This window comes from Tripterygium wilfordii, chromosome 14 (genome assembly GCF_013401445.1).
Source record: "Tripterygium wilfordii isolate XIE 37 chromosome 14, ASM1340144v1, whole genome shotgun sequence".
Lineage (NCBI taxonomy): Eukaryota > Viridiplantae > Streptophyta > Magnoliopsida > Celastrales > Celastraceae > Tripterygium > Tripterygium wilfordii.
This window is the reverse complement of record NC_052245.1, coordinates 6,142,351-6,167,293: the sequence shown is the minus strand read 5'-3', so window position 1 is coordinate 6,167,293 and position 24,943 is coordinate 6,142,351. Positions and strand designations below refer to the sequence as shown.

The following is a 24,943-nucleotide window of genomic DNA, read 5'->3' as shown; positions in this document are numbered from 1 at the left end:
TGCAAACTACCCCAAAATCTACCCTTGAATCGCGGGTCTTGATCCGACACGACGGACAGTGGCACTCCGTGGAGTCGCACTATCTTCTGCACGTACAATGTACTTAATGACTCCAAAGTGTCCGTCTTGTTCACCGGTTGGAAGTGGGCTGATTTGGTTAATCTATCGACTATCACTAAACGGTATCATTTTGCTTAGGTGTCATTGACAACGTTGTCACAAAGTCCATAGTGATCATCTCCTATTTCCATTGTGCCACCTGTAGGGGTTGTAACAAACCCGTCGGCCTTTGGTGTTCCGCCTTCACTTGTTGACATGTCAAGCATCTTGCAACAAATCTAGCTACATCGGCCTACATGCCTCTCCACCAAAAGTTTCTTCTCAAGTCTTGATACATCTTCGTGCCTCTGGGATGCATAGCAAATTGAGAATGGTGTGCTTCTTTCAAGATCTCCTCTTGTAGCTCCTTGTCATCAGGTACTATCAATCTCCCCGCGAACCTCACACCTCCATCATCACCCCAAACTCATCCGGAGTCTTCCTCAAATATATCAAAAATCGGGTCACCATTTTATGCATCCATCACCTTTTGAATCAACACTGGTCTAGAAGTCATACTACACAAATACACCATTTCCTCTACACTTTGCAACTCCAAACCAAATTGGCTCATTGTCTCTACAATTCCCCACTCATGTATAAACAAACTAGCAACTCTATGTTTTCTACTTAATGCATCCACAACCACATTTGCCTTACCCTGGTGATATTGTAAACTAACGTCATAGTCCTCTAAATACTCCATCTACCTCTTTTGTTGCAAATTCAACTCTCTTTGGGTGAATAGATACTTAATACTCTTATGATCCGAAAAGACCTCAAATTTTTCCCCATAAAAATAATACCTCCATTGCTTCAAGGCAAATACAATTGCCGTCAACTCCAAATCGTGAACCGGATAGTTTTTCTCATGTATCTTTAACAATCTAGAATCATACTCCACTACCCTATCTCTTTGCATCAACACACAACCTAACCCCACTCCGGAAGCATCACAATACACTTGGTATCCTACACTCCTCTCCGGAACCACTAATACCGGTGGAGATGTCAACCTACCCTTCAAATCCTTGAAAGCTTTCTCACACGCGAGAAGTCTTGAATAAACCTCCTATAATACCCCTCTAATCCCAAAAAGCTCTTAATCTCTGAAACATTCTTAGGTCTCTCCCAATTCAACACGGATTCAACCTTAGAGTCATCTACCGCAATGCCTTCTTGCTTAATTACATGGCCTAAGAATTTCACCTCCGTAGCCCAAAACTCACATTTACTCAACTTAGCATATAATTGATTCTCCCTCAACGTTTGCAATACTAACCTCAAGTGTTTCTCATGCTCCCCTACCTTTGGAGAATAAATCAAAATATCATCAATGAACACAACCACAAATCTATCCAAAAATGGACGAAGGACCCTTTGCATCAAATCCATAAACACCGCCGGAGCATTTGTCAACCCAAATGGCATCACTAAAAACTCATAATGCCCATATCGTGTCCTAAATGCCGTCTTTGAAATATCCTCATTTCTAATCCTCAATTGGTGGTACCCTGAACGTAAATTAATCTTAGAGAAATGCCTAGCACCTCTCAATTGATCAAACAAATCATTTATCTGTGGCAATAGATACTTGTTCTTTACCGTAACCTTATTTAATTACCGATAATCTATACACATCCGTAACGAGCCATCTTTCTTCTTTACGAACAATACCGGTGCTCCCCACGAGGACACACTCGGTCTAATAAATCCCAAATCTTGCAACTCTTCCAACTGAGTCATCAATTCTTTCAATTCTGCCGGAGCCATCCGATATGGTGGAATTGAAATTGGTTTAACATTTGGATGCAACTCAATGGTAAAGTCAATCTCCCTCTTCGATGGTAATCCAGGTAACTCATCCGAAAATACATCCATGTACTCTTCTACCACATGTGTCGGAGTAGCTACATCACCCATAGGTGCCGATGTAATCAAACTCATGATTCTACAATTTTGATATGAAGTGTTGTCCATGAAGTGAGGACATGGAACACCCTTTGACCCGTGTAACTGTATCACCCCTCCTTCCGGTACATTAAGAGTGACCTTCCTCTCCCAAAAGTCCATCAATGCATGATGCTTTGTTAACCAATCTACTCCAAGGATTACATCAAAATCCTTAAAGTCTAAGACATACAAATCAGCCTTTAGGGCTATACTACCAAATCGGCACACACAATCAAGAACTACACCCTCTAATGAGGTGAAATGCCCAAAAGGAGTATCTACCGTAAACATCCGCCTCATTAGAGAGATTTTCAAACTCAATGCACGTGCAAGGGACGCAAAAATGAATGATGCCGTAACTCCTGAATCAAATAACACCTTTGCCCTGGTGGAACAATCGTGGTCCTCGCATGCTGACCACTCCCCGTATATGGCACGTCCTGTATCATCCCCTCTTTTCGTGTCCCTGTATCAAAATCAGGTACCGACTCTTATGTACTAGAAGTATGCCTAGTAGTACGTGTCGTCCTACTACCTTGGCCTCTTGCTATGGACATTCTTTCAAATTAAGTTGTTCCTATCTTGAAAGTTGTTTTGTCCATTGTGCTTTTGTGAATTTGGAACACTTGATTGTGGGGTATGAAATATGATTTGACTTTGACATTTGTGATTGTTTGAGATCAATTTAATTCTAAGTAGCACTACTTGAGCAATGAAGGAAGAAAAGAAAAAAATAAAAAAAATTATGTTTATAAATAAATAGTTTCTTTCATAAGTTTTCTGCTAAGTAACCGGGCCCTTGCCTAGCAAGCAATGAGTTTCGCGTAAAAAGGTAGGAAATGAATGTTAGAGTACCTTAGTGACTAGTTTAACCTTGTAGCCTTTTTGACTCGTGTAATTAGATCCGTTGGGTGTCTTAACACCTAGTGCCCTAAGTCAACTGGACTAGGAGTCATTGGTCGAAAGCTCGTTGCATGGGTCATTTAGACAGCTTAAGGAGGTTGAACATTGCACAAGTCACATTTGAGAAGAAAAAGAAAGAAAAAAATGTGAATAAGAATGAAGTTTGAATAAATGCTAATTGTATTTGCTCTTTGATTCTTATTATTCTTGGAAGACTACATGGTCATTGTTTATGTCACTTTGAAGCCAAATATCAAGTCAAATCCATTATGTGCATCATTTCTTGAATTTATAAGCAAAGTGGATGAGATAAGATTATTAAAGGAATGCTTTTATTGGTTTGAATGCCCTAATGCTTGGTTTGTTAGTGTGGATAAGGTTGCAATTGAGAATCCATTTTATACTCTCGTTGATGACATGAATTGTGGCATTGAAGTTGTCTAATTTTTGTGGGTATCATTCTGGTAAACCCTCAGGAGACAAAACTCCTCCAACTAGGGGCACCTAGAGATTTAAAGGCTTGTGACACATGCCAAGTGTCATCGTGAGCCCTACGAAAGTGGCATAGATTAGTTGCTTATTTAGAGTAGGTCTTAGTTGTTTTATTTTTCATTTGAGCTTAACGGAAAATACTCTTTCCCTCCAACTCATACTAGAGTAGCATCGAGATGGCACCATTTGAAGCACTTTATGGGAGGCCTTGTAGATCACCAATATGTTGGGCGGAGGTTGGAGAGAAAGAGGTATCGGGACTCGAAATAGTGAAGGAGGCGAGAGACAGAATTGAAAAGATTAGAAAAAGGTTGATCACGGCTCAAAGTAGACAAAAGTCCTATGCGGATAAGAGGAGAAGGCCATTGGAATTTGCGGTTGGGGACAAGGTATTTTTGAAGGTTAGTTCAAGATGAGGCATTCAAAGGTATAGCAAGCAAGGGAAGTTGGCACCGCGTTTTGTGGGTCCTTTTGAAATTCTTAAGCTAGTTGGACCGGTAGCTTATCGTTTGGCGCTTCCACCAAAATTGGCTAAAGTTCATAATGTGTTCCATGTTTCTATGCTACGAAAATATGAGCCGGATCCATCACATGTTCTAGATTGGACTACATTGGAAGTGGAGGAAGATGGGGAGCTACCCTCTTCAACCGATGAGGATCTTGGATCGAAAGGACAAGGTTACACGATCAAGTACCATACCATTGGTAAAAGTCTTGTGGATGCATCATGACACGGAAGAGGTGACTTGGGAGCTTGAGTCGAAGATGAAGGAAAAATATCCACATTTATTCACAAGTCTAGGTACGTTTTAAATTTCGGGGACGAAATTTCTTTAAGGGGGAAATGATGTAATACCCCAAACTTCTTTTTCTTTTAGAAATTAAGTAGGATCAACATGTGTTGAGTATATATATATATATGTATAAAATCATTAGAAATTAATACCGAGTGAATTGGGGGTGTACGGGTGGTTTTAAAACTGAAAATTTTGACTACATATGTAACCGTCCGGACAGCTTTTAAAAGCCATCCGGATAGCTATAGAAGAACTGAAACAGGGAGGGTTTCAGGCAAGAGGTGTCCGGACGGTCTCCCAAGGTGTCTGGACTCCTCCCTAAAAATCAGCACGCGAATTTGTTTTAAAACACCCATTTCGCGATTTCTTTCAAAATAACCAACCAAAACAAACCCTAAACCCCATTTTCTCTCAAATGACCTCCCTCCCATCAACCTAAGATCATCAATCAAGGTAAGATTGTCCTCTTTCAGGTTGTTTCAAGTTGGATTCATGAAGTCTCTCTCTAGCTTACATATTCTTAAATTCCTCTCTTTGTTCTAATCTTTCAAGGTTTGAACCCAAACTCCAACCCATGAGTTCTTACATCATTTGAGGCATAAAGGAAGCTTGAATCCCTTCCTTCTACTTGTTTCTACAACCTTGGTAAGTTTCTTAAACCTAAAAGCTAGTATTTAGAGATTGGGTGATTTGGGATTCTAGGGTTTTGTGGGTTTTGTAGATTTGGGGGAAAATCCTTAAATTAGACAAAATTAGTGATTTAATAGGTTGATTTAGACTTGTTTATGGTTGTATTGCTAGATTCTATTGTTGATTGGAGTAGCAAGCTTGAGTAGGTGAAGTTCATAACTTGGAAAGTTTTGGGTAAGAGAAGGTAAGGGTTTTCTTGATTTATTGGGTTAATTTGTGTTAGATATGTGAAATTGAAGTTGTTTGTATATTGATTGGAGGATGGGCTTATCGAGTAATAGGTTGATTGAGGCCGGAGAATTCAAGGTTGAGTATTAGTTTACATAACTAGTTTTTGAAGTGCGAGGTAGGGAAATTCCACTTTTGTTATTCTCTTGAATATGTTATCCTATTACGAATGTTTCTCTTTCCCAATGTTCATTAAAATTGGTTCTCACCTTAATTGCACCTAAGGGAGAACAACCCCACTTTGTGATATCCTTATTGTATGATTGAATTATATTGCATACCCTACTTGTTCAATCTTTCATTGAGCATGAATTACTCTTGAACATGCATCATGTAGTAGTAGTAGTATATACATATATATTTAGGTTGTATGTATACCCTATTGCATAACCATGTTGGACATGCATTATAATTTCATGGAAGATGTCGGGTATGGACCCGTATATCTCCTAGTTGTGATTGATGTGAAACGTGGAATGTCGTTGGGCCTTTCAGGGTTCCCATGAGTATGGGAATGCTGGTGGGCCAGATCAGGATTCCATATGTGCTTGAAACACCATGCGATGATGCCGTTGGGCTGTTCAGGGTCCCGATATGTATAGGGATGCCGGTGGGCCAAGTTAGGATCTCGTATGGTGTGGTTATCTGCTGGTGTTTGGTGTACATGATATTAGTTATTATATTGCTGCATTTGCGTCTTTATTTAATACTTCACCTTATATTGTTCATTTACTCTTTATTAATCCCTACTGGGCCTTTCACTCACCTTTTTCTTTCTCCTATTCCCTCCTCGCAGATGAGTCTAGTTCCAGTACCAGGGTCGCGAATCAGGAGGAGGGTGCGTGACATGGATGGACCCCTGGAGAGTGATAGGACTAGATAATTCTAAACTTTGATTATGTTTTTACTATTTTATCGTATCTATATTTCTTAGTTGAGACATTGTGTGATATCCCTATTCGATGGTGGGATGGACGGTAGGGAGGGTACTCCGTGTGATCGTGACTCCCGAATCGGGTTTGTGGACTTTGTGTCCTGACGATTTATTTGTTTGCTGGATTACTATTTACATTGGATGCTGATTATATATGTTGTTGTGTGGAGAAATTATGTGTGACTGTTAGATGGCCTGAGGCCCTGCTTAGAATTGAGAATTTAACTGTGATATGAATTGTTAGATGGCCGGAGGCCCTACCTAAGTTGTGAATATATTTGTGATTTTGCTGCGTGTTTACTCCAGGTTGGCATCCTCCATATTATGGGGAGGTGCCTCGAATTTTTTGGTGACTTAATGATTGAATTAATTAGGAGATTGATTAAGAGGATACCAAAAGTAACGCATTCCTGGTCCGGGCATTACATATTCATTCTCAATTTGCTCAAGGACGAGCAAAGGTTAAGTGTGGGGGTGTTTGATGTGCCAAATATATACATACATTTGTGCATCCTTTACACATGAGTTCATCCCATTTTGAGTTGATTAAGAGTTGATATTGTCTAAGAAAACTATATTTGCATATTGTAGGTGCCAAGGCAAGAAAAGGAGGAAAAGAGTGCAAAATGAAGATTTGGACTTCAGAATTGATTTTCGATCGATCGGACCTGCCAAAACACCCAAAAATTCGTGGAGACGGATTGCATTTCCAATCGATCGGAACAGTGTCCGATCGATTGGAGTTACTATTCACAGCACGCATAGTTTCGTGAATAAGTTCCGAATTCACGTGTTTTTGAGCCAAAACGACCCTAACTTGTTTGGGAAACGACATAAGAGTTTGGAAAAGTATAAAAGGGCATAAAATAGAGTTTTGGGGAAGTTCTTAGAGCTGGGTTTCATTCTATACCTTGGAGGCCACCATTGGAGCTTGGAGAAGAAGAGGGTTCACAAGGGGGATTTCTTTCTCCTCTTTCATCTTAGTTTTTATGGTTGATTTTCATTGCTTGATGATGTCTCTTGACTCTATGAGTGGCTAGATTTCTTTTCTAGGGTCTCAATGTAGCCAAACCTTGAAGATTCAATAAACTTGGTTGCTTTATTTCTTGATTTCTCCCTCTTATTGATTGTCTATGGGTGTGCTTAATGCTTTTGGATGCTTGATCACTATCTAAATGCTTTGTTTCCTAGATTGAGACTGAAAAGAGATATCTAGGGTTTGCTTCAAGCCATAGATGACATAGGGTGCATGAACCATAGGAATATAGGTTTGTGACTTATGCAATCGCTAAATGATTTTCATAGTTCTTAATGGGTTTTTGATATATTAATCCGATTGTTAGGAATAACAGGGATTTATATTGAAAATACGTTTGATGTATCTAGGAATAGAACATTGAATAGGTTGGGAAATCGATTGTCATTATTGAGAGATGAATTAGGGATTAAGGGTCCAAGGGAATTGAATTGGATAGGTGAGGTGAAGTTAGGTACCCTAGTGCTTTCCATCTTCAATTACATACTTGTGTTTGATTTTTCTTTGTTCTTTTTAATTAGTTTAGTTAAAATCAAAACCAACCACTCATCCTTCCTTTTTACCCAATTTGCATAATTGTTGCTTGTTTGTCATTGCTTTCTATTGCCAACACATCCCTAGTGGAAACGATAATTTACTCATCTCTTTATTATTCATAGCACGCGCAGTTTCGCGAAAATATTCCGAATTCACGTGTTTTTGAGCCAAAATGACCCCAATTTATTTTGGAAACGACATAAGAGTTTAGGGAAGTATAAAAGGGCATCAAATAGGGTTTTGGGAGAGTTCTTAGAGCTAGGATTCATTCTCTACCTTGGAGGCCACCATTGGAGCTTGGAGAAGAAGATGGTTAACAAGGGGTTTTCTCTCTCCTCTTTTATCTTAGTTTTTATGGTTGATTTCCATTGCTTGATGATGTATCTTGACTCTATGAGTGATTAGATTTCTTTTCTAGGGTCTTAATGTAACCAAACCTTGAAGATTCAATAAACTTGATTTCCTTATTCTTTGATTTCTCTCTCTTATTAGCAATAGAAGGCAAGATCAGGTTTCTCCATCTTTTTATTTCTATTTTCACTTATTCCATGCATTGAGGACATTGCATATTTTAAGTGTGGGGGTGGGAATTTAGGATTTTCTAGTTTTTGCTTGAAATAAAAAAATAAAATGCCTTATGCCATGTCATTCTTGAGTATATTTGGATGAATTTTATGAGCTTTGAAGAATTGATGGATCTTGCTATGGACATTCTTTCCAATTGAGTTTTCTTATCTTGAAAATTGTTTTGTCCATTGTGCCTTTGTGAATATGGAATGCTTGATTGTGGGATATGAAATATGACTTAACTTTGGCATTTGTGGTTGTTTGAGATCAATTTGATTCTATGTAGCACTACTTGAGCAATGAAAAATAAAAAAAATATGTAGAAAAGAAAAGAATAGAAAAGAGAAAAAAATTTGTGTTTATGAATAAATGATTTCTTTCATAAGTTTTCTGCTGAGTAACTGGGCCTCTTGCCTAGCAAGCAATGAGTTTCGCGTAAAAAGCTAGGAAATGAATACCTTGGTGACTAGTTTAACCTCGTAGCCTTTTTGACTCGGGTAATTAGATCCGTTGGGGTGTCTTAACACCTAGTGCCCTAAGCCAACTGGATTAGGAGTCATTGGTCGAAAGCTCGTTACATGGGTCATTTAGAAAGCTTAAGGAGGTTGAACATTGCACAAGTCACCTTTGAGAAAAAAAAAAGAAAGAAAAAAATGTGAATAAGAATGAAGTTTGAATAAATGCTCATTGTATTTTGCTCTTTGATTCTTATTGTTCTTGGAAGACTACATGGCCATTGTTTATGTCACTTTGAAGTCAAATATCAAGTGAAATCCATTATGTGCATCATTTCTTGAATTTTAAGCAAAGTGGATGAGATAAGATTTTTGAAGGAACGCTTTTATTGATTTGATTGCCCTAATACTTGATTTGTTAGTGTGGATAAGTTTGCAATTGAGAATCCATTTTATACTCTTGTTGATGACATGAATTCTGGCATTGAAGTTGTTTAATGTTTGTGGGTATCATTCTGGTAAACCCTCAGGAGACACAACTCCTCCTACTAGGGGCACCTAGGGGTTTAAAGACTTGTGACAAATGCTAAATGCCATCGTGAGTCCTACGAAAGTGGCATAGCTTAGTTTCTTATTTAGAGTTAGTCTTGGTTATTTCATTTTTTTTCATTTGAGCTTAATGGGAAATACTTTTTCCTTCTTTTATTCATTCTCAATTTGCTCGAGGACGATCAAAGGTTAAGTGTGGGTGTGTTTGATGTGCCAAATATATACATATATTTATGCATCTTTTGCACATAAGTTCATCCCATTTTGAGTTGATTAAGAGTTGATATTGCCTAAGAAAGCTATATTTGCATATTGTAGATGCCAAGGCAAGAAATGGAGGAAAAGAGTGTAAAATGAAGATTTTTACTTCAGAAGCAATTTCCGATCAATAGGACCTGCCAAAACAACCTTGAATTCGTGGAGACAGATTGCATTTCCGATCGATCGGACTAGTGTCTGATCGATCGGAGTTACTATTCACAACGTGTTTTTGAGCCAAAACGACCCCAACTTATTTTGGAAACGACGTAAAAGTTTGGGGAAGTATAAAAGGGCATAAAATAGGGTTTTGGAAGAGTTCTTGGAGCTGGGATTCATTCTCTACCTTGAAGGTCACCATTGGAGCTTGGAGAAAAAGAGGGTTAACAAGGAGGTTTTCTCTCTCCTCTTTTATCTTAGTTTTTTATGGTTGATTTCCATTGCTTGATGATGTATCTTGACTCTATGAGTGATTAGATTTCTTTTCTAGGGTCTTAATGTAACCAAACCTTGACGATTCAATAAACTTGGTTTCCTTATTCTTTGATTTCTCTCTCTTATTGATTGTCTATGGTGTGCTTAATGCTTTTGGATGCTTGATCACCATCTAAATGCTTTGTTGCCTAGATTGAGACTAGAAAGAGATATCTAGGGTTTGCCTCAAACCATAGATGACATAGGGTGCATAAACCATAGGAATATAGTTGTGACTTATGTAATCGCTAAATGATTTCCATAGTTCTTAATGGGTTTTTGATATATTAATCCGATTGTTAGGAATAACAGGGATTTATATTGAAAATACGTTTGGAAGCTAAGGCTGAATCGAAGGCTATGATTCGAGATGTCATGTTCTTTCAAATCGCGAGTGATGGGTGGAAGAAGAAAGATTATGAGAGTTCTGGGGGATCTGAATTTGATTAATGACTGTGAATTTGCCCAATGGAACTAGCTTGTATAGGAAAGCTGTGCATGTTTGTAATTTTGTGCCTTTCAAGTATGCAGAGGAGAATTTGTGGGAGGCAATAATCGGCATTTGTGGAAATTCTGTGCAGCAAGGTTTAAGGTTAAGGCGTTGAAGAATTTAGGGAGTCGTCATCATTGGATGATTCATCTGTGTTGCCAGTATCAAGGTTCCAATAGTTTGATTAAGTCTTTTAGCAAGAGCTTCTTTTGTTTAAGTCTGTTGCCAAGAATTGTTTTAAACTCGTTATGTTCGTGAATAACAAGAATCAAATATGGAATTGCTTTCATAAGTATCAGTTGCAGGTGTATGACCAGAGTACGTTTCAGTGATGCCGCTGTTCGCCATTAAAATTTTTTTTGATTTATATTGCCGCTGTTGTGAACAGCGGCAGTAGTGTAGAAAATAAAAATAAAACCTCTGCCGCTGATATGAACAATGGATTCGTTAAAGACATATCATAGTCGCTGTTCTAAACAACGACATGGTGTTATATACCTAAAAAATTTAAACTGGGCGTTATATGCCCAATTAATTTGGAGAGTGGTGTTATATACAAAAAACCTCCAAAATGACCTTTCTAATAACATGCTAACACATTACTTCTAGAAGAGATTTTTGAGAACAAACCTATCGAGCTTACATCCCAAGATATATGCTAAATGCCAGAGGACATGACCTTGGCAACAAACCAAGGATGCACCCTAGCAACCCCAAGTGTTCGAATAATAAAGGGAAACAAGAGTCCTGAAGGAGTTCGATTCCAATTAGGACATGAATCACGATGAGATTCACCCTCCTAAAAATCTTTCTAAAAATCAACAAGAAAAAGATCTATTCCAACAATAATTAGAAGACTACGACTCATATTAAAGGGGTCTCAAATGCTAGATAAACGAATTCTTCCTAAACCCAACACTCTAAATTGCTAGTTATGAGAGAAAGAGAGAGTGCTCCAAGCACTCCCCATTAGCTACACCCGAACTAACTTGAGCGTTGAATAGGTTTGGGAGAACAAAGTCAGGCCCCCAAGCTTACTTTTTCTCTTGTTCAGGCAATTGAACATTCATCCTCTGATAGGTAGGCTGACCACCTCATACATTATCAAGACAAACTATTTTTGACGTCATCAACATCCATATTCAGTATTTGAAACTCTCGGGATAATTATGTGTTCTTTTACTATGTAAACTTATAAAAATAATAAATAGATTAATAGATTATATAACAAAATTTGCCATTAATTGTCTTGTCATAAAATAAATATTCTTAATTGAATCCAGATGAAGCCATATCATTGCAGAAGAATTATGAAAAATGAAAAGTTTAACAAAAAAAAAAAACAAACCTAAAATATAGAGGCACATGTATCCAAAAAAACAAAATAGTACAGAATGTCAGGGCCAATATGATCTTTATCCTTAGGATCCAAGTTCATATGCAAGCATGATCTTCTTCATCTCTCACTTGAACTCCTCCTCATCAACTGTACTGTCGCAATCGCAAGGGAAAAGTAAAAGAGGACAGTCGACACAAGGGAAGATCCATGTTGGTGGGTGGTCATTGGTGGGAAGAGCTGTGATGGTGGTGTGGTCAGTTCCTCAGTGGTGGGTTAAGGGTCGGACCCATAAATGGTTATTATAAAAAAAAACTTCATATTATATTTAACTAATTAATTTAAGTTAATAAGTGATTGACGTGTAAGGAGCTAAGGGCTGTGACTAATGGGTATGTATTAGTACAATATATAATATATTGATATATTTATATAAGTATAAACTACATCATTTAATCCTAAATGGGGTCGGGGCAAGCCAAAATGGGTTAAAAATTCAAAATCTCATCTAACCCACGTTAAGTGTGGGTTAGACATTTCTAACCCATACATAGCCCTCGATCATGCAGGTAAGAGTCGGATTATAAATGGATTTTGTGAAGCCCTAGACTGTGAGGGGTGTAAGGCCTTTACTTATATAATACTCAGTTAGGTTATGATAATTAGATGTAGGATATTAGTCTTGACACTACCCCATATTTGAGAGTTGGGCTATACAAGACACAACAAATGCATAAGTGAGGTCATGTCCAAATAAATTTAGTTTTTAGAAATATTTATTGTCCAATTTTTTTTGTTTGGGTAATTCATATTACTCCTCCTAACAAAAAAGAATGGAAATTATATTATTGTAGATATTATTAAATGTTTCTGTAAACCCTATGTAACATCTTATCATTGTTGACTTTCGTATCAATGTGACTTGATACCAGACCAACTGTGTGCGATTTGAGAATACAAAACTGCTAGATCGATGATGCTTTTTCTGAAAATGACTTAAAATTTACTAAGCGTCACACTAGAAAAGTAGAAATAGAAGACAAATGCCATAATGAAAATTTCACAATAATCTCTCTCTAAGATTGTAGGTTCGTCTTCTCAAAGTCGAACCCGTAGTAATTGATTTTTGTGAATAAAATCAAAATCTCACAAGCCTCTACAAATTAATCTTATTTGTCAATGCAGGGAGATGAGAAACTTAAATCATTGAGAATATGATTTTGGTTTGGTTTTGGCATGTGTACATTTAGGGTGCTTAACCTAAATCAAGAGATATGACAATCGCAAATGTTTAAAATCCTTGAGTTAGTGCACATATTTCAACATTCAATCTTCGTCCAGTGGGAGTAGATGTGGAGTTATGTTTCACTTTCCAGCCAAATCTTTGAATATCTAGCTATGATGCTTACTGTAGGGGTAAATTCTATAATTGTTGAATAGTCAACATTTATCTTCGAGGGGCTCGTTTGCACCTTTGAATCCTGCAAATGCCACAATAAGAACAACCGCGAAGGCTCCTTGACCGGATTGGGGGTGTCAGTCATAGAGGCTCCGACGATCAAGTTAGTATAGATGGAAGGTGGAAGACCGGCGATGATCTATGTGTTTTGTTTGAGTATCTTTTAGTGAGGGTTCGTAGAGTTTTGGTTTCTAGCTTGTAATGTTCTGGAATCGATCCCCTTCTCCAAGATAGGAGAAGAGTATTTATATGAAAGTGAGGATTGGCCTCGGGAATTGTGTTGCCCATCTGTGTCCTATTGGATAGGACTGCATGATGTAAGAGTACAAAAGTCAAATATCTCCGTTGTGTCAGGGTTGGTAGACAAAAAATAGGATAAGGATATAGAGACATATGAAGTGATTATGACACGTGTCGGTTGGGGTATGGATAGTATTGTGGGCGACAATTAAGACATGGATATTGGTATGGCAGAAAGTCATACCTGGGGATCTATACTTGTTACATCCACGAATGTCGGTTGTGGATAGGATTGGATGATGCTCCAATGAGGAATGATCATATGATGGGTTAGCGCTCGGATGTGCCAACGCCTTCGCTATGGCAGTGCCATCATGCGGGCGTCAATACAGTCAAGATACTTTGAAACATAGTTCCTGTTGAAGGGAAAGTTACTGTGAATATAGTAGAGTAAATATCAAAGAAGATATTAGCTATTTGTGTCAGACATGCTTTGTGTAATTGTAACATCACTAAACAATATCTCGAAGGTTGCACGTGGGCCTTAGAGTGGGCGTTAGTGTGAGCCCAAATGTATTGGTTAGACCCGTGGACTTAGGTAATCCAGCTTAGTTTTGTCGTTACAAAACCTTGTGAGACCACACGATTTTTGGCAACTACACTTATACTTGTTGGGCACGTCATATTTAATTGACGGAAGTTGAGAAGAAGAATAAGAAGAAAGTAGGAGGAGGTTGAGAAGAAGAACAAGATAAAGGGTTTTTTTTTCCATAAAATTCTTTTCATTTTCATTTATATTTGTTGGGCACGTCATATTTAACAAGTCATTCTCTTTTTTTCCTTCAAAAAAGCCACGTATGAAAATTTGTAGTCACATAAGATATTTTTAATGTCTAAAGGATTGGAGGACTCACGGAACCCGTTGTTCAAAGTACAAGGACTCAAACAATCCAAAAAAGTATACAAGAGCTCAATCGACATGTTTTGTAAAATATTGGATTTATTTTGGGACATCCTGAATAGTTTATGGTTAAAAGTTCAAATAATATTCAAATAAATAACTTTAGACATGCTAGTATGTTCAGCCATAGTTTTTAAACCCAACCCGCGTGTCGAACCGTCAAGGTTGAAGGGTCAAGGGTTTCGAGGTTCAACCGTTACGATGGAGGTTGAACCGCGGGTTTTTAATAAATAATAAAATAATAAAAAATTATAATTTAATAGTTATATACTGTATAACTATATACTATATAGCAAGTTAGAGGAGCATATCTATACAATTCATGCATAATTTTTCTGCAAAAATTTACTAAATTTTATAGCAATAAGCAAATCAAATAAACAATTTATAAACCAAACACAAAATTCAAATTCATTAAAAAAAATAAAATATTTTTGTGTCCATTGAAGGTAAATTACATATTTGACCTCACAATTCATTAACAAAAATAAATATTCTTTGTTTTTAAGTCATTTTACAAAACATGCGAGTTTTATTTTAACCCGCCGGGTCACGGGTTGCCGGGTTTCACGGGTTGACCCGCGGTTTGACGCGGGTTGATGCACAAACGGTCTTTTTCCAACAAAAAACCGGGGAGACCACTGGTTCACGGGTTTCACGGTCCGACCGGCGGGCCGGTCCGGGTTTAAAAACTATGTGTTCAGCCCTCTTACTTATTTTTTAGTACACAATTTCTCATATTTTAAGTTAAAAGCAATTTTAGGTTACCAGTTTTCTAAATGCCCTTCCAATCACATCCCCATTTTAAATCACATCAAATATTTTAATATTTTTTAGCATTACTTTTTAATTACCTTCAACTTTAACTCACACTTATAATAAAGAGAAGGAAAATGATTACAAAAATATTAAAGTTGATATAGGTAAAATTGAGCCATACCTAGATTTAAGTTATCCAAAAATAAAAACTAAAAATAAATAATGCTTTAGGTAACAGGTTGGACATCATCTTAAAAAGTTACCTTTGTGTTACTTAAAATTCTATTTTAAATTTGCATTTGGCAAGAGAAATATTTTGAATTGTATTCTAAATTGCCTTCCCATCGGAGGCCTATAGGCTAGAATGAACCGGCAATCACCCTGGTAAATCTCTGTAGAGAGCTATCAAAAATAGAGAAACAGAGTGGTCTGGCGCCATTTTCTCTCCTCCTGTGTTTTTTTTGGCTCTCTCTCTTCCTTCTCTTTCCTTTCTCTCTCTCCAACTTTCTCTCTGTGCACCTATGGGTCACCGTAAAACTCTCCTCTTTTCTCTCCTCCTCCTCCTCTCTTTGTTATACGCCCCCGCCACCGCCGATGATACCACCGCCATCAAAGCTCGCCTCCGCCCTCCAGCCTACCCCCGCCGGCTGGTCCACCAAGCCTCCCTTAGCTTATTGCAATGGCAATTGGAGGGGCGTCAAATGTGACTCCTCCAACAGTGTTGCCTCCATTAATCTCGCCAATTCAAAGCTCACCGGCACTCTGCCGGTGGAGCTGTCTACGATGTACCAGCTCGAGTCACTGTCTCTTCAAGGAAACTCTCTGTCCGGTGACCTACCTTCCTTCGCGAATCTCACAAATCTGCAGATGGTTTATCTTGACGGCAACAACTTCTCCTCCGTTCCTACTGGTTGTTTTGAAGGTCTCACTTCGTTGCAAACCCTCAGCCTCGGCGAGAATCGGAATCTTGCGCCCTGGTTGTTCCCTCAGGAGTTGACGGGGTCGTCGAGTCTCACCACTCTGGTTCTCAATAGAGTTAACTTGTACGGTATTATACCTGATATCTTCGCCTCCTTCCTCAATTTGCAGAATGTGAGGCTCTCGTACAACAATCTCACTGGGCCTTTGCCGCGTTCGTTCGGAGGATCGAAGATTCAAAAGTTGTTGCTCAATAATCAGAATACTGGCTTATCTGGGCCCATCGATGTGTTATCGTCTATGACGCAGTTGGTCACGGCGTGGCTGCATAAGAACCAGTTCAGTGGTCCGATCCCGGACCTCTCCAAATGTGAGGCTCTTTTCGATTTACAGCTCCGTGAGAATTTGCTCTCCGGGATTGTACCTCAGTCGCTGATGAATCTTCCCAGCTTGAAGAACGTTACTCTGTCCAACAACAAATTGCAGGGCCCGTTTCCTGTTTTCCCACCGACTGTCACCACTGTGGAAATTACTGGAACCAATAACTTCTGTGCGGACGAAGGCATTACTTGTGATCCGCAAGTAATGACATTACTAGCGGTTGCAGGGGGGTTTGGGTACCCAATTACGCTGTCTGATTCTTGGGATAGGAACAATGCATGCCAAGGCTGGGCTTTCGTCTCCTGCAACTCCCAGGGGAGAGTCATCACAGTGAATCTCGCAAAGCAGCAGCTCTCAGGGAGGATCTCTCCTGCAATTGGGAATCTCACGGACCTGAAGAATCTGTATCTGCAGAATAATAACTTGACGGGTCCAATTCCAGATAGCTTGACTAAATTAGATGAGCTAGTCAATTTTGATGTCTCGAATAACAATCTCTCTGGGAAAATCCCAGTGTTTCCGTCTGGTGTGAAGCTGGTTAAAGATGGTAATCCTCTGCTTGGGACTAATGTGAGCCCTGGAGATGGAGGAAGTCCAGGTTCCAGCAGTGACACAACACCAGGTTGGAGTACACCTGCAGGACTTAGTGGTTCTCAGAACAGTTTATCAGGTGTTGTTATTGCCAGCGTTGTTATTGGTGTTGTGATTTTCATTGTTGTTGTAATGTTTGTGCTGTATAACTATTGTGTCAAGAAGCGACCTGGTAAATTTGGGAGGGTGGAAAATAGGGAAGATGGCAAGGCAGCTGCTAAGAATGGTATGAATGGGACTGGTGGTGGCCAGACCGATTTTCAGAGCCAGAGCAGTGGTAATCACAGTGATCGTAATATTTTAGATGGAGGAAATGTTGTAATTTCAATTGAAGTTTTACGACAGGTGACAAATAATTTCAATGAGGATAATATTTTGGGTAGGGGAGGCTTTGGGGTCGTTTATAAAGGAGAGTTACATGATGGGACTCAAATTGCTGTGAAGAGAATGGAATCTACAGTTATGGGTACGAAAGGATTGAATGAGTTTCAGGCAGAGATTGTTGTGCTTTCTAAGGTTAGACATAGGCATTTGGTTGCCCTTTTGGGCTACTGTATAAATAGGAATGAGAGGCTTTTAGTATATGAGTGCATGCCACAGGGAACTTTAGGGCAACATTTGTTTGAATGGCGTGAGCTGGGATACTCTCCCCTTACTTGGAAGCAGAGGGTTACAATTGCATTAGATGTTGCACGTGGAGTGGAATACCTGCACGGCTTGGCGCAGCAAAGTTTCATCCACAGAGACTTAAAGCCTTCTAACATACTTCTTGGGGATGAAATGAGAGCTAAAGTTTCAGATTTCGGTTTGGTTAGAAATGCACCTGAAGGGAAGTATTCTGTTGAGACAAGATTGGCAGGAACATTCGGGTATCTTGCACCCGAGTATGCTGGTAAGTAAATGTGTTTTTTAAGTTTATTTATATGAATGCTTGGTGTTAAAGAAAACTTCTTGTGCTTCCGTACTTCATGTTACATGCAGATTCAATTGCTCCAATTTGTGTAGCCTTAAATTTTTAAATACCAAGCAGAGTAATCATTGCAGTAGCAGTGGCAATTGCCTAGGATTAGTTTGCAGTAAATGTTTGGCTGAAGATAAACTTCAAAGAAAAATCAGTTCAAGATAACATTTTAACTGTATATCTGTCTCATAAGATGTTCAAGACATAATAAAACTTTCCTAACATGCCACCTTGATTGCCAAAAATTCAGTTTCTACTATAGTGTGCTTCTGTGAGTGAGTTTCATACACAAGTTTTAACATTCTGAAGGAAGGAAGGAGAGAAGGCCAAAAGTGGCATAGAATTAGAACACTGCCTTCTTTGGTATTATGAATTCTCTTTGGCAAGCATTTATTGAAATAAAAGAACAGTAGTCACCAGCATAAGGATTTTAGAATTTTGCTTGTCCTAACAACTTTACCACAGTTTTCCTTAACTAAACATGCAATCCAGTTCCCCTTTAATTTTTTTGGTCTCCATTATTTACTACGCTTTTCAGGGTTAATCAATAAAAACTACTTTATTTTATTGCTTTCTTGCTATACCTTTTTTGTCTGTAATAACTACTTAGCTTGAGTTTGCTGACCATCGACGTACATTATAGGAAAACCCGACTGCTAAATTATGAATATTTTCTTTTCTGGTTAAATGAAGTGCACCCTTAGATTTTCGAATTAAATTAGGCTAATTGCTAAAATGTAAATGTCGATTTTTTGATATCTAGCTAAAATACTCCACACCTCGCCCCCCCTCTCTATATTTTATCCTTTAGCCGTAGTTCGGCATTTCCAAGTAAGCGTGATGCATTTGTCTGGTCCATCTTGAATCTGAAAGTGAATTTACTTGGTCAAGTAGTTGTATGCATTTCGAATTTGCATATTAATTCAATCTAGTTTGTTTTTGACAGCTACTGGGAGGGTGACCACGAAAGTTGATGTATATGCATTTGGAGTGGTTTTGATGGAGATTATCACTGGTAGAAAAGCTTTGGATGACACCATGCCAGACGATAATCCTCACTTAGTCACATGGTTCCGTAGGGCCCTAATTAACAAAAAGAGTTTTTCAAAGGCTATAGACGAATCTCTCAACCCTGATGAGGAGACAATGGCAAGCATCAACAGAGTGGCCGAGCTTGCAGGTCATTGCACCGCTCGTGAGCCATACCAGAGACCCGATATGGGGCATGCAGTCAACATTTTGGGTCCTTTGGTAGAGCAATGGAAGCCTTCCAGTCAAGAAGATGAAAGCTTTGGTATTGACACTAACATGAGCCTTCCTCAAGCTGTTCAGATGTGGATGGCTGATGAAAGTACTTCCACAATGTATGATACATCGTACGCTCAAACCCAACCAAGCCTTCCCTCAAAACCATCAGAGTTTAACACGTTTTCTTCAACTGGGCGGTGACAAAGGCGAAAATCAACTTATTGGTGAAAAGTGGAACTGAGGAGGAGATGAAATAGCTTTGCACACGGTGCGACTCAGTGACTCAACCAAGTGTACCATTGTTTTATTTCATATTTGATTCTTGCTCATAATCTTTGATTGTTAAAGCTGGGGAAGAGGAGAATTATCTGCCGTTGTGCGAATTTTATAGCTAATCACTTGTTTTGGTCTTGATGAAAGAATGATATTTTTTTCTCCGTTTTTTTTTTTTTGAATGTAAGTATATCTATTGTTTACCTGGGTTTTGTTATGCTTTTAGAAGGTTTTTCTTCTGTTTTCTTTTCAATTCTGTGAAAAAAGATGTTGAGTAAAAAATGTTTAGCGGAGGAAGATGATGACTATGATGGGCCAAGAGGGAAGGAACATTAGTTCACATGCCTTTTTGTAAGGTAGGACCTTTTTGTTGAAGAAAAAGATACTTTTGTAGTTGTGCACATGCTGAGAGATTCCATTTCATTTTTTTAATAGAGATTTCTATTGAATAAATTGATGGTTTGGATAGGGCTTGGCATCGGCCCAGCCCGGCCCGATTTTTTTAGGCCCGGACCCAGGCCCGATTTTCATCTTCTGGCCTCGGGCCGGGTCAAATTGGGAAAATGAGGCCCAGGCCGGCTCGGGCTTCGGGCCTCGGGCCTTGACTTTTTTTTATTTTTCTAAAAAAATACATATTACTTACAATTGATTAATACCATAATTGTACTTTAATTTTTATACAATTGAACAATATTTTATAGAGAATGAAAGTTGCTTCATATATACTATATATACATCCCAACTAGGTTGACACCTATAGATAATATACTATCAATCATTTGCATCACTCTCATTTCTTTGATTATGTAAATACATAACTTTAAGTTGTTCATTTCTTCAGTAAGTTCAGCTTTGCGTATATGTTCTTGCAGTCTTTGATTTGTCAAACTCCAATCTTTAAGGCAGATTAATGCTTCTACTGGACCAAGGCTGCTCCGAGTTGTAGACACAACTCTCCCACCTGCATTAAAAGCTGCTTCTGACGCTACGGTCGAAACTGGAACGGTTAGTATATCACGGGTCATTTTGGAGAGTAAAGGGTACCTGCCCTGTTGTACCCTCCACTAGGCTAATATATCAAAATTAGGATTAGGATCAAAATCAATCACAGATTGATCAAGATACATTTTTAATTCAGAAGTTGACCCACTAGATGATGTAGATGAGTGAGTTCGTCTACTTTTTAGCAATTGAAATCCTCCTAAGAATCTAGACGAAGACGAGGAAGAAGAACTCGAACCAGTGACATTTTGTGGTGTCCTATGCTCTCCTAGTTGATTTTTGTATTCATCATACAATTGAGTCAAACAATTATTTATTTCGTTTATTTGTGTTTTGACTTTTTCTGGATCATTAGCATATAATGTTTCTAACCATACTTCTAATACTTCAATCTTGCACCTAGGATCTATAACCACAGCAATACTAAATAAAATTGGTAAAGGATCAAAATATTTTGAAAATTTTTCTCTCATTGCCACCAAAGCATTTTTAAAAGCAACAAATTGTGAATATTTATCAAATGTCATACAAATATGTGTTAATTGCATAAGCACTCGACTAGATGTAGGATAATAAATTGAACAAAATATCTTAGTAGCAGTATGAAAAACATCTAAAAAATCTCTAATAACTTCAGCAATTGCCCAATCATAATCACTAGGTACTTGTAAATTTGAATTACCATATTTTTCTTTCATTTCTTCGCAAAATAAATCTACAACCCTCCTATATGTTATTGCCACGTTTAATAGTAAATATATTGAGTTCCATCTATGAGGCACATCTAGTGGAATGTTTCTCCTCTTCATGTGTAATTTTACACAACAATTTTTAAACATTTCATATCTGGAAACAGATGAATTAATGCATAGTACAATATCTCTAATTACTTCAATCGAGTTATGTAAAACGTGTAAACCATCTTGAACTATCAAATTATAAATATGAGCACAACAATGAACATGAAATAAGTTTTCACCTACAGGTAGCGTAAGATAGCGTCTCATTGTTCTTTGAGCAACTTCATTATTACTAACATTATCTAGTGTAATAGAAAATATTTTGCTACTAATGCCTAAGTATTCAAGTTCTTGTAGAATTAAATTCGATATCGAGAATCCAGTATGAGGGGATTCTAACATTTTGAAACTAATAATTTTTTTATTAAAATTTCATTCATTATCAATATAATGGGTTGTCAATGATAAATAACTCATTTTTTGGACAGAAGTCCATATATCAGATGTAAGACATTTTTCCATCAAAATTAATAAAAAAATTCTTCAATTCAAGTAATCTACTTTGAAATTGATTTATAGTATCTCTTTTCGCAGTTGTAGCAGAAAAACCATGATATTGAGGATTGATGCCCCTTTGAATCATACCAGTAAATTCATGTTTTTCAACAAAAGTAAATGGTTGCTCGACCCTAATCATATAATCTATTACCTCTTCACGTGCACGTGATTCATCATATTGAAAATTAGCTACATTTCCAGTTGGATCTATATTTAATTGCATTTGTGTTCTAATATCTACATTACTATTTTGTCTACATTTATCAAAATGACGTATCAAATGACTAGTAGCTCCACTAGATGCACCACTTAATAACTTACCACATGTTAAACATTTTGCTTTCACTACTTTCACATTATTAGGATTTGTAATTATAATTCTTTCAAAAAATCTCCATGCATCACTAGGTGGCTTTTGAGTTTTAACACTTCTAGTTGTACCAGCAAAAGTAGACTCATTTGGAATTTGAGTACCTGGAGATCCTATGAATTCCCTCACAATAACATCCTCCTCATCAATAGTGGTAGCAATCGAAGGGTTATCAACATTATAAGTATGGTCCATACTAATGCAAATTAAAGGTGCAATAAATTATAAATAAGAAATTACCCAAAGAATTCAATTCTTCACAATAAGTTGAATATGAGTTGCCAAATTGCCAATAGTGCTCGTACAAATTGCAATTCACTTCAACCTAACAAAACAAATAGGTAATGTTAGACATATAAAAATATAAATACAATTATAAATCATAATTGCCTAATAGTGTTTGTGTATAAGTATAACTGTATGTCTTAATGTCTGTATCTGTATGTCTGTATTCTATATAAATATGTAATTTATAATGTATAGGGCCTAAATTATGAAAAGTCAAAAGTGCACAACAACACAAATTATGAAACGTAGAGATAAATAGATAATCATGAAATATACCCAACCAATAGGATTTGAGGATGTTATGATTGATGACTCTTAGATAAGAGTTGAACTATTGATTGTTGAACTTAATGAACCGAAGAGGCGAAGAGTCGAAGACAGATCCTCAAAATCGTGCACGGGTATGTAAACTAGTGGACTCGTGGAGTGATGCGGTGGTACCGGTGGAGTCGTGGAGAGAGCTCCGAGGGGCGAGAGTGCGAGACCACGAAAGACAGTCACTTAGTCAGGCAGAGTCGCAGAAATCAAAAGACTCAGAACCAGTGTGGTGAGATTTGGTCCTTCTGGATCTAGTTCAATTTGAGAGGAAGTGAGCAACAATACTAGAACCAGTATATCAGAATATCAAAGCTCACAAGAATGCAAGATGCAAAAATACTAGTGCAAGTACTTGTGATTTGTTAGATTGATTTGTGTCTTTGTGAAGAATGACTGAATGAGTAAGGGGTATTTGTAGGTTGAAAGTTGATGAACCAACGGGCAACTGGGCAAGGGCAATGGTTGAATTTCTTAAAGACTTAAACAGTTTAACGGCAACATGCAATTCTGCAAAGTAGGAGAATCAAGACTGACTTGTACTCTATCTACTAGTCTACTGTAAATTTGAATTTTCATTTTGAATGACTGAATGATTTGTAAATTATAATTTGTAGACTGTCTCTGTCTGTAGACTGTAGTCGATTTGTAAATCTTCAGTTGCAACGGGCAAAAACATGAAATAGGCAGTGCATTAGGTAGACTGTACTAGTATGTAGAGGTGCAGAAAGAAGCATAGATAGATTGTTCTCTGTCCAGTTCAAAGTTCTGAGAAAGAGAGTAGTGATTTTTCGGGCCGGGCTTGGGCCCATCCGAATTTGGGCCAGACCTTCGGACTTCAGGTTGGGCTCGGGCCCTCTTGAATTCAAGCCATACCTTAGGGCTTCGGGCCGGGTCTGGCCCAAGAAATGCAGCCTAGGCCCACCCGGGGTTAGGGCCAGGCTGCCCAAACCCAATGCAATTTCAAGCCTGGGTCGGGCCTAGGCCCATGGGCCAAATGGGGAGGCCTAGGTTTGGATACTTACCAAAATGGGCAATTGAGCTGTCACCAACACAAAAAGATTAACAAATATTCTATTGCTTGGAAAAGAAAATCTTTGTTAGGTGTTTGCATTGATGATGATTGATGCGCTGGGAGCCTGGAATTCTCCTTCTTTAGGCCATCCACATCAGTGATTGTATACACGCACACTGCACTCTATATTTGGAGTTTCATTTTTGTCTTTTTGTGAAAAAATTCTTCACACATCAGTGACGGTAAACCAAACTCTAAATGTTTGGTTTGCTATAGGGACACTGAACATCTTTGGTGTTATTGTAGCAAATTGAATGTGTTTTTAATAATTTTTAATTTCTGTGGGTCCCAGTTTCAAATTACTATATTGATTTTCCTTATATTTTTGAAACAAAACACACACTCATGCAGTGTGTGTGTATATATATATATGTATGCATCTGTATAAACACATATATATGATATATAGAGACATATAGTCGTGCAGTTAATTCGGTGGAAAACTAATGTGAGAATAAAATATGGAATGTTAAATATTAAAATAAAATAATTATTTATATTATATATTTAGGTTTAGAAAAATATTAATCTCAAATGGTTTATTATTTTAATGTGATTTTTATATTATAATAGTAGTAAAATGAATTGAATTTAAAAAATTAACAAAATTTGATTACATAAATGATTTAGGGTATGGTTTAGAGTGTCTACTACGTGGTGGTACTATTAGAGAAACTGTAAATCTGTGAAAAGTGTACTTTTACTATAAATTTAGAGTTTTTGTTAGAGTTTCTGCTGTAAATGGTCTTAGCTGTTGATTGGTTGCCAATTTTTATATGTCACCTACAAAACGCGTTCCCTCTCTCTTTTTCCAAACGCATGTCTTAGAAACTATTATGGAACGCGTTTCCATTAAATTATAACTATATATGTGTCTACATAAAAAATGATCTCCAATCATCTGCGGACATATGACAATGAGAGACCCACAATTTGTAGTGACCAACTAATCTCCCGCTGACATGTGGTAGAGATAAGAAAATTTTAGATTAATGTTTTTCATTTT

General features: G+C 37.7%; 2 protein-coding genes across 2 annotated transcripts; one reads left to right on the top strand and one right to left on the bottom strand.

Moving 5' to 3' along the window:
- Positions 1-15,738: 15,738 nt before the first annotated feature.
- Positions 15,739-19,679, top strand: LOC120015660 (receptor-like kinase TMK4). The gene is given in 3 exon segments (XM_038868183.1): positions 15,739-15,827; positions 15,829-17,999; positions 19,015-19,679. Coding segments are annotated over 3 exon segments (2,763 nt in total). The 3' UTR covers positions 19,518-19,679.
- Positions 19,680-20,539: 860 nt separating this feature from the next.
- Positions 20,540-23,673, bottom strand: LOC120015487 (zinc finger BED domain-containing protein RICESLEEPER 2-like). Its single transcript, XM_038867941.1, has 2 exons — positions 22,824-23,673; positions 20,540-22,584 (listed from the first exon to the last, which is right to left on the bottom strand). Exon 2 carries the CDS (start codon positions 21,731-21,733, stop codon positions 20,654-20,656), a length of 1,080 nt encoding a protein of 359 aa, XP_038723869.1. The 5' UTR covers positions 21,734-22,584; positions 22,824-23,673; the 3' UTR covers positions 20,540-20,653.
- Between the last annotated feature and the right edge of the window lie 1,270 nt (positions 23,674-24,943).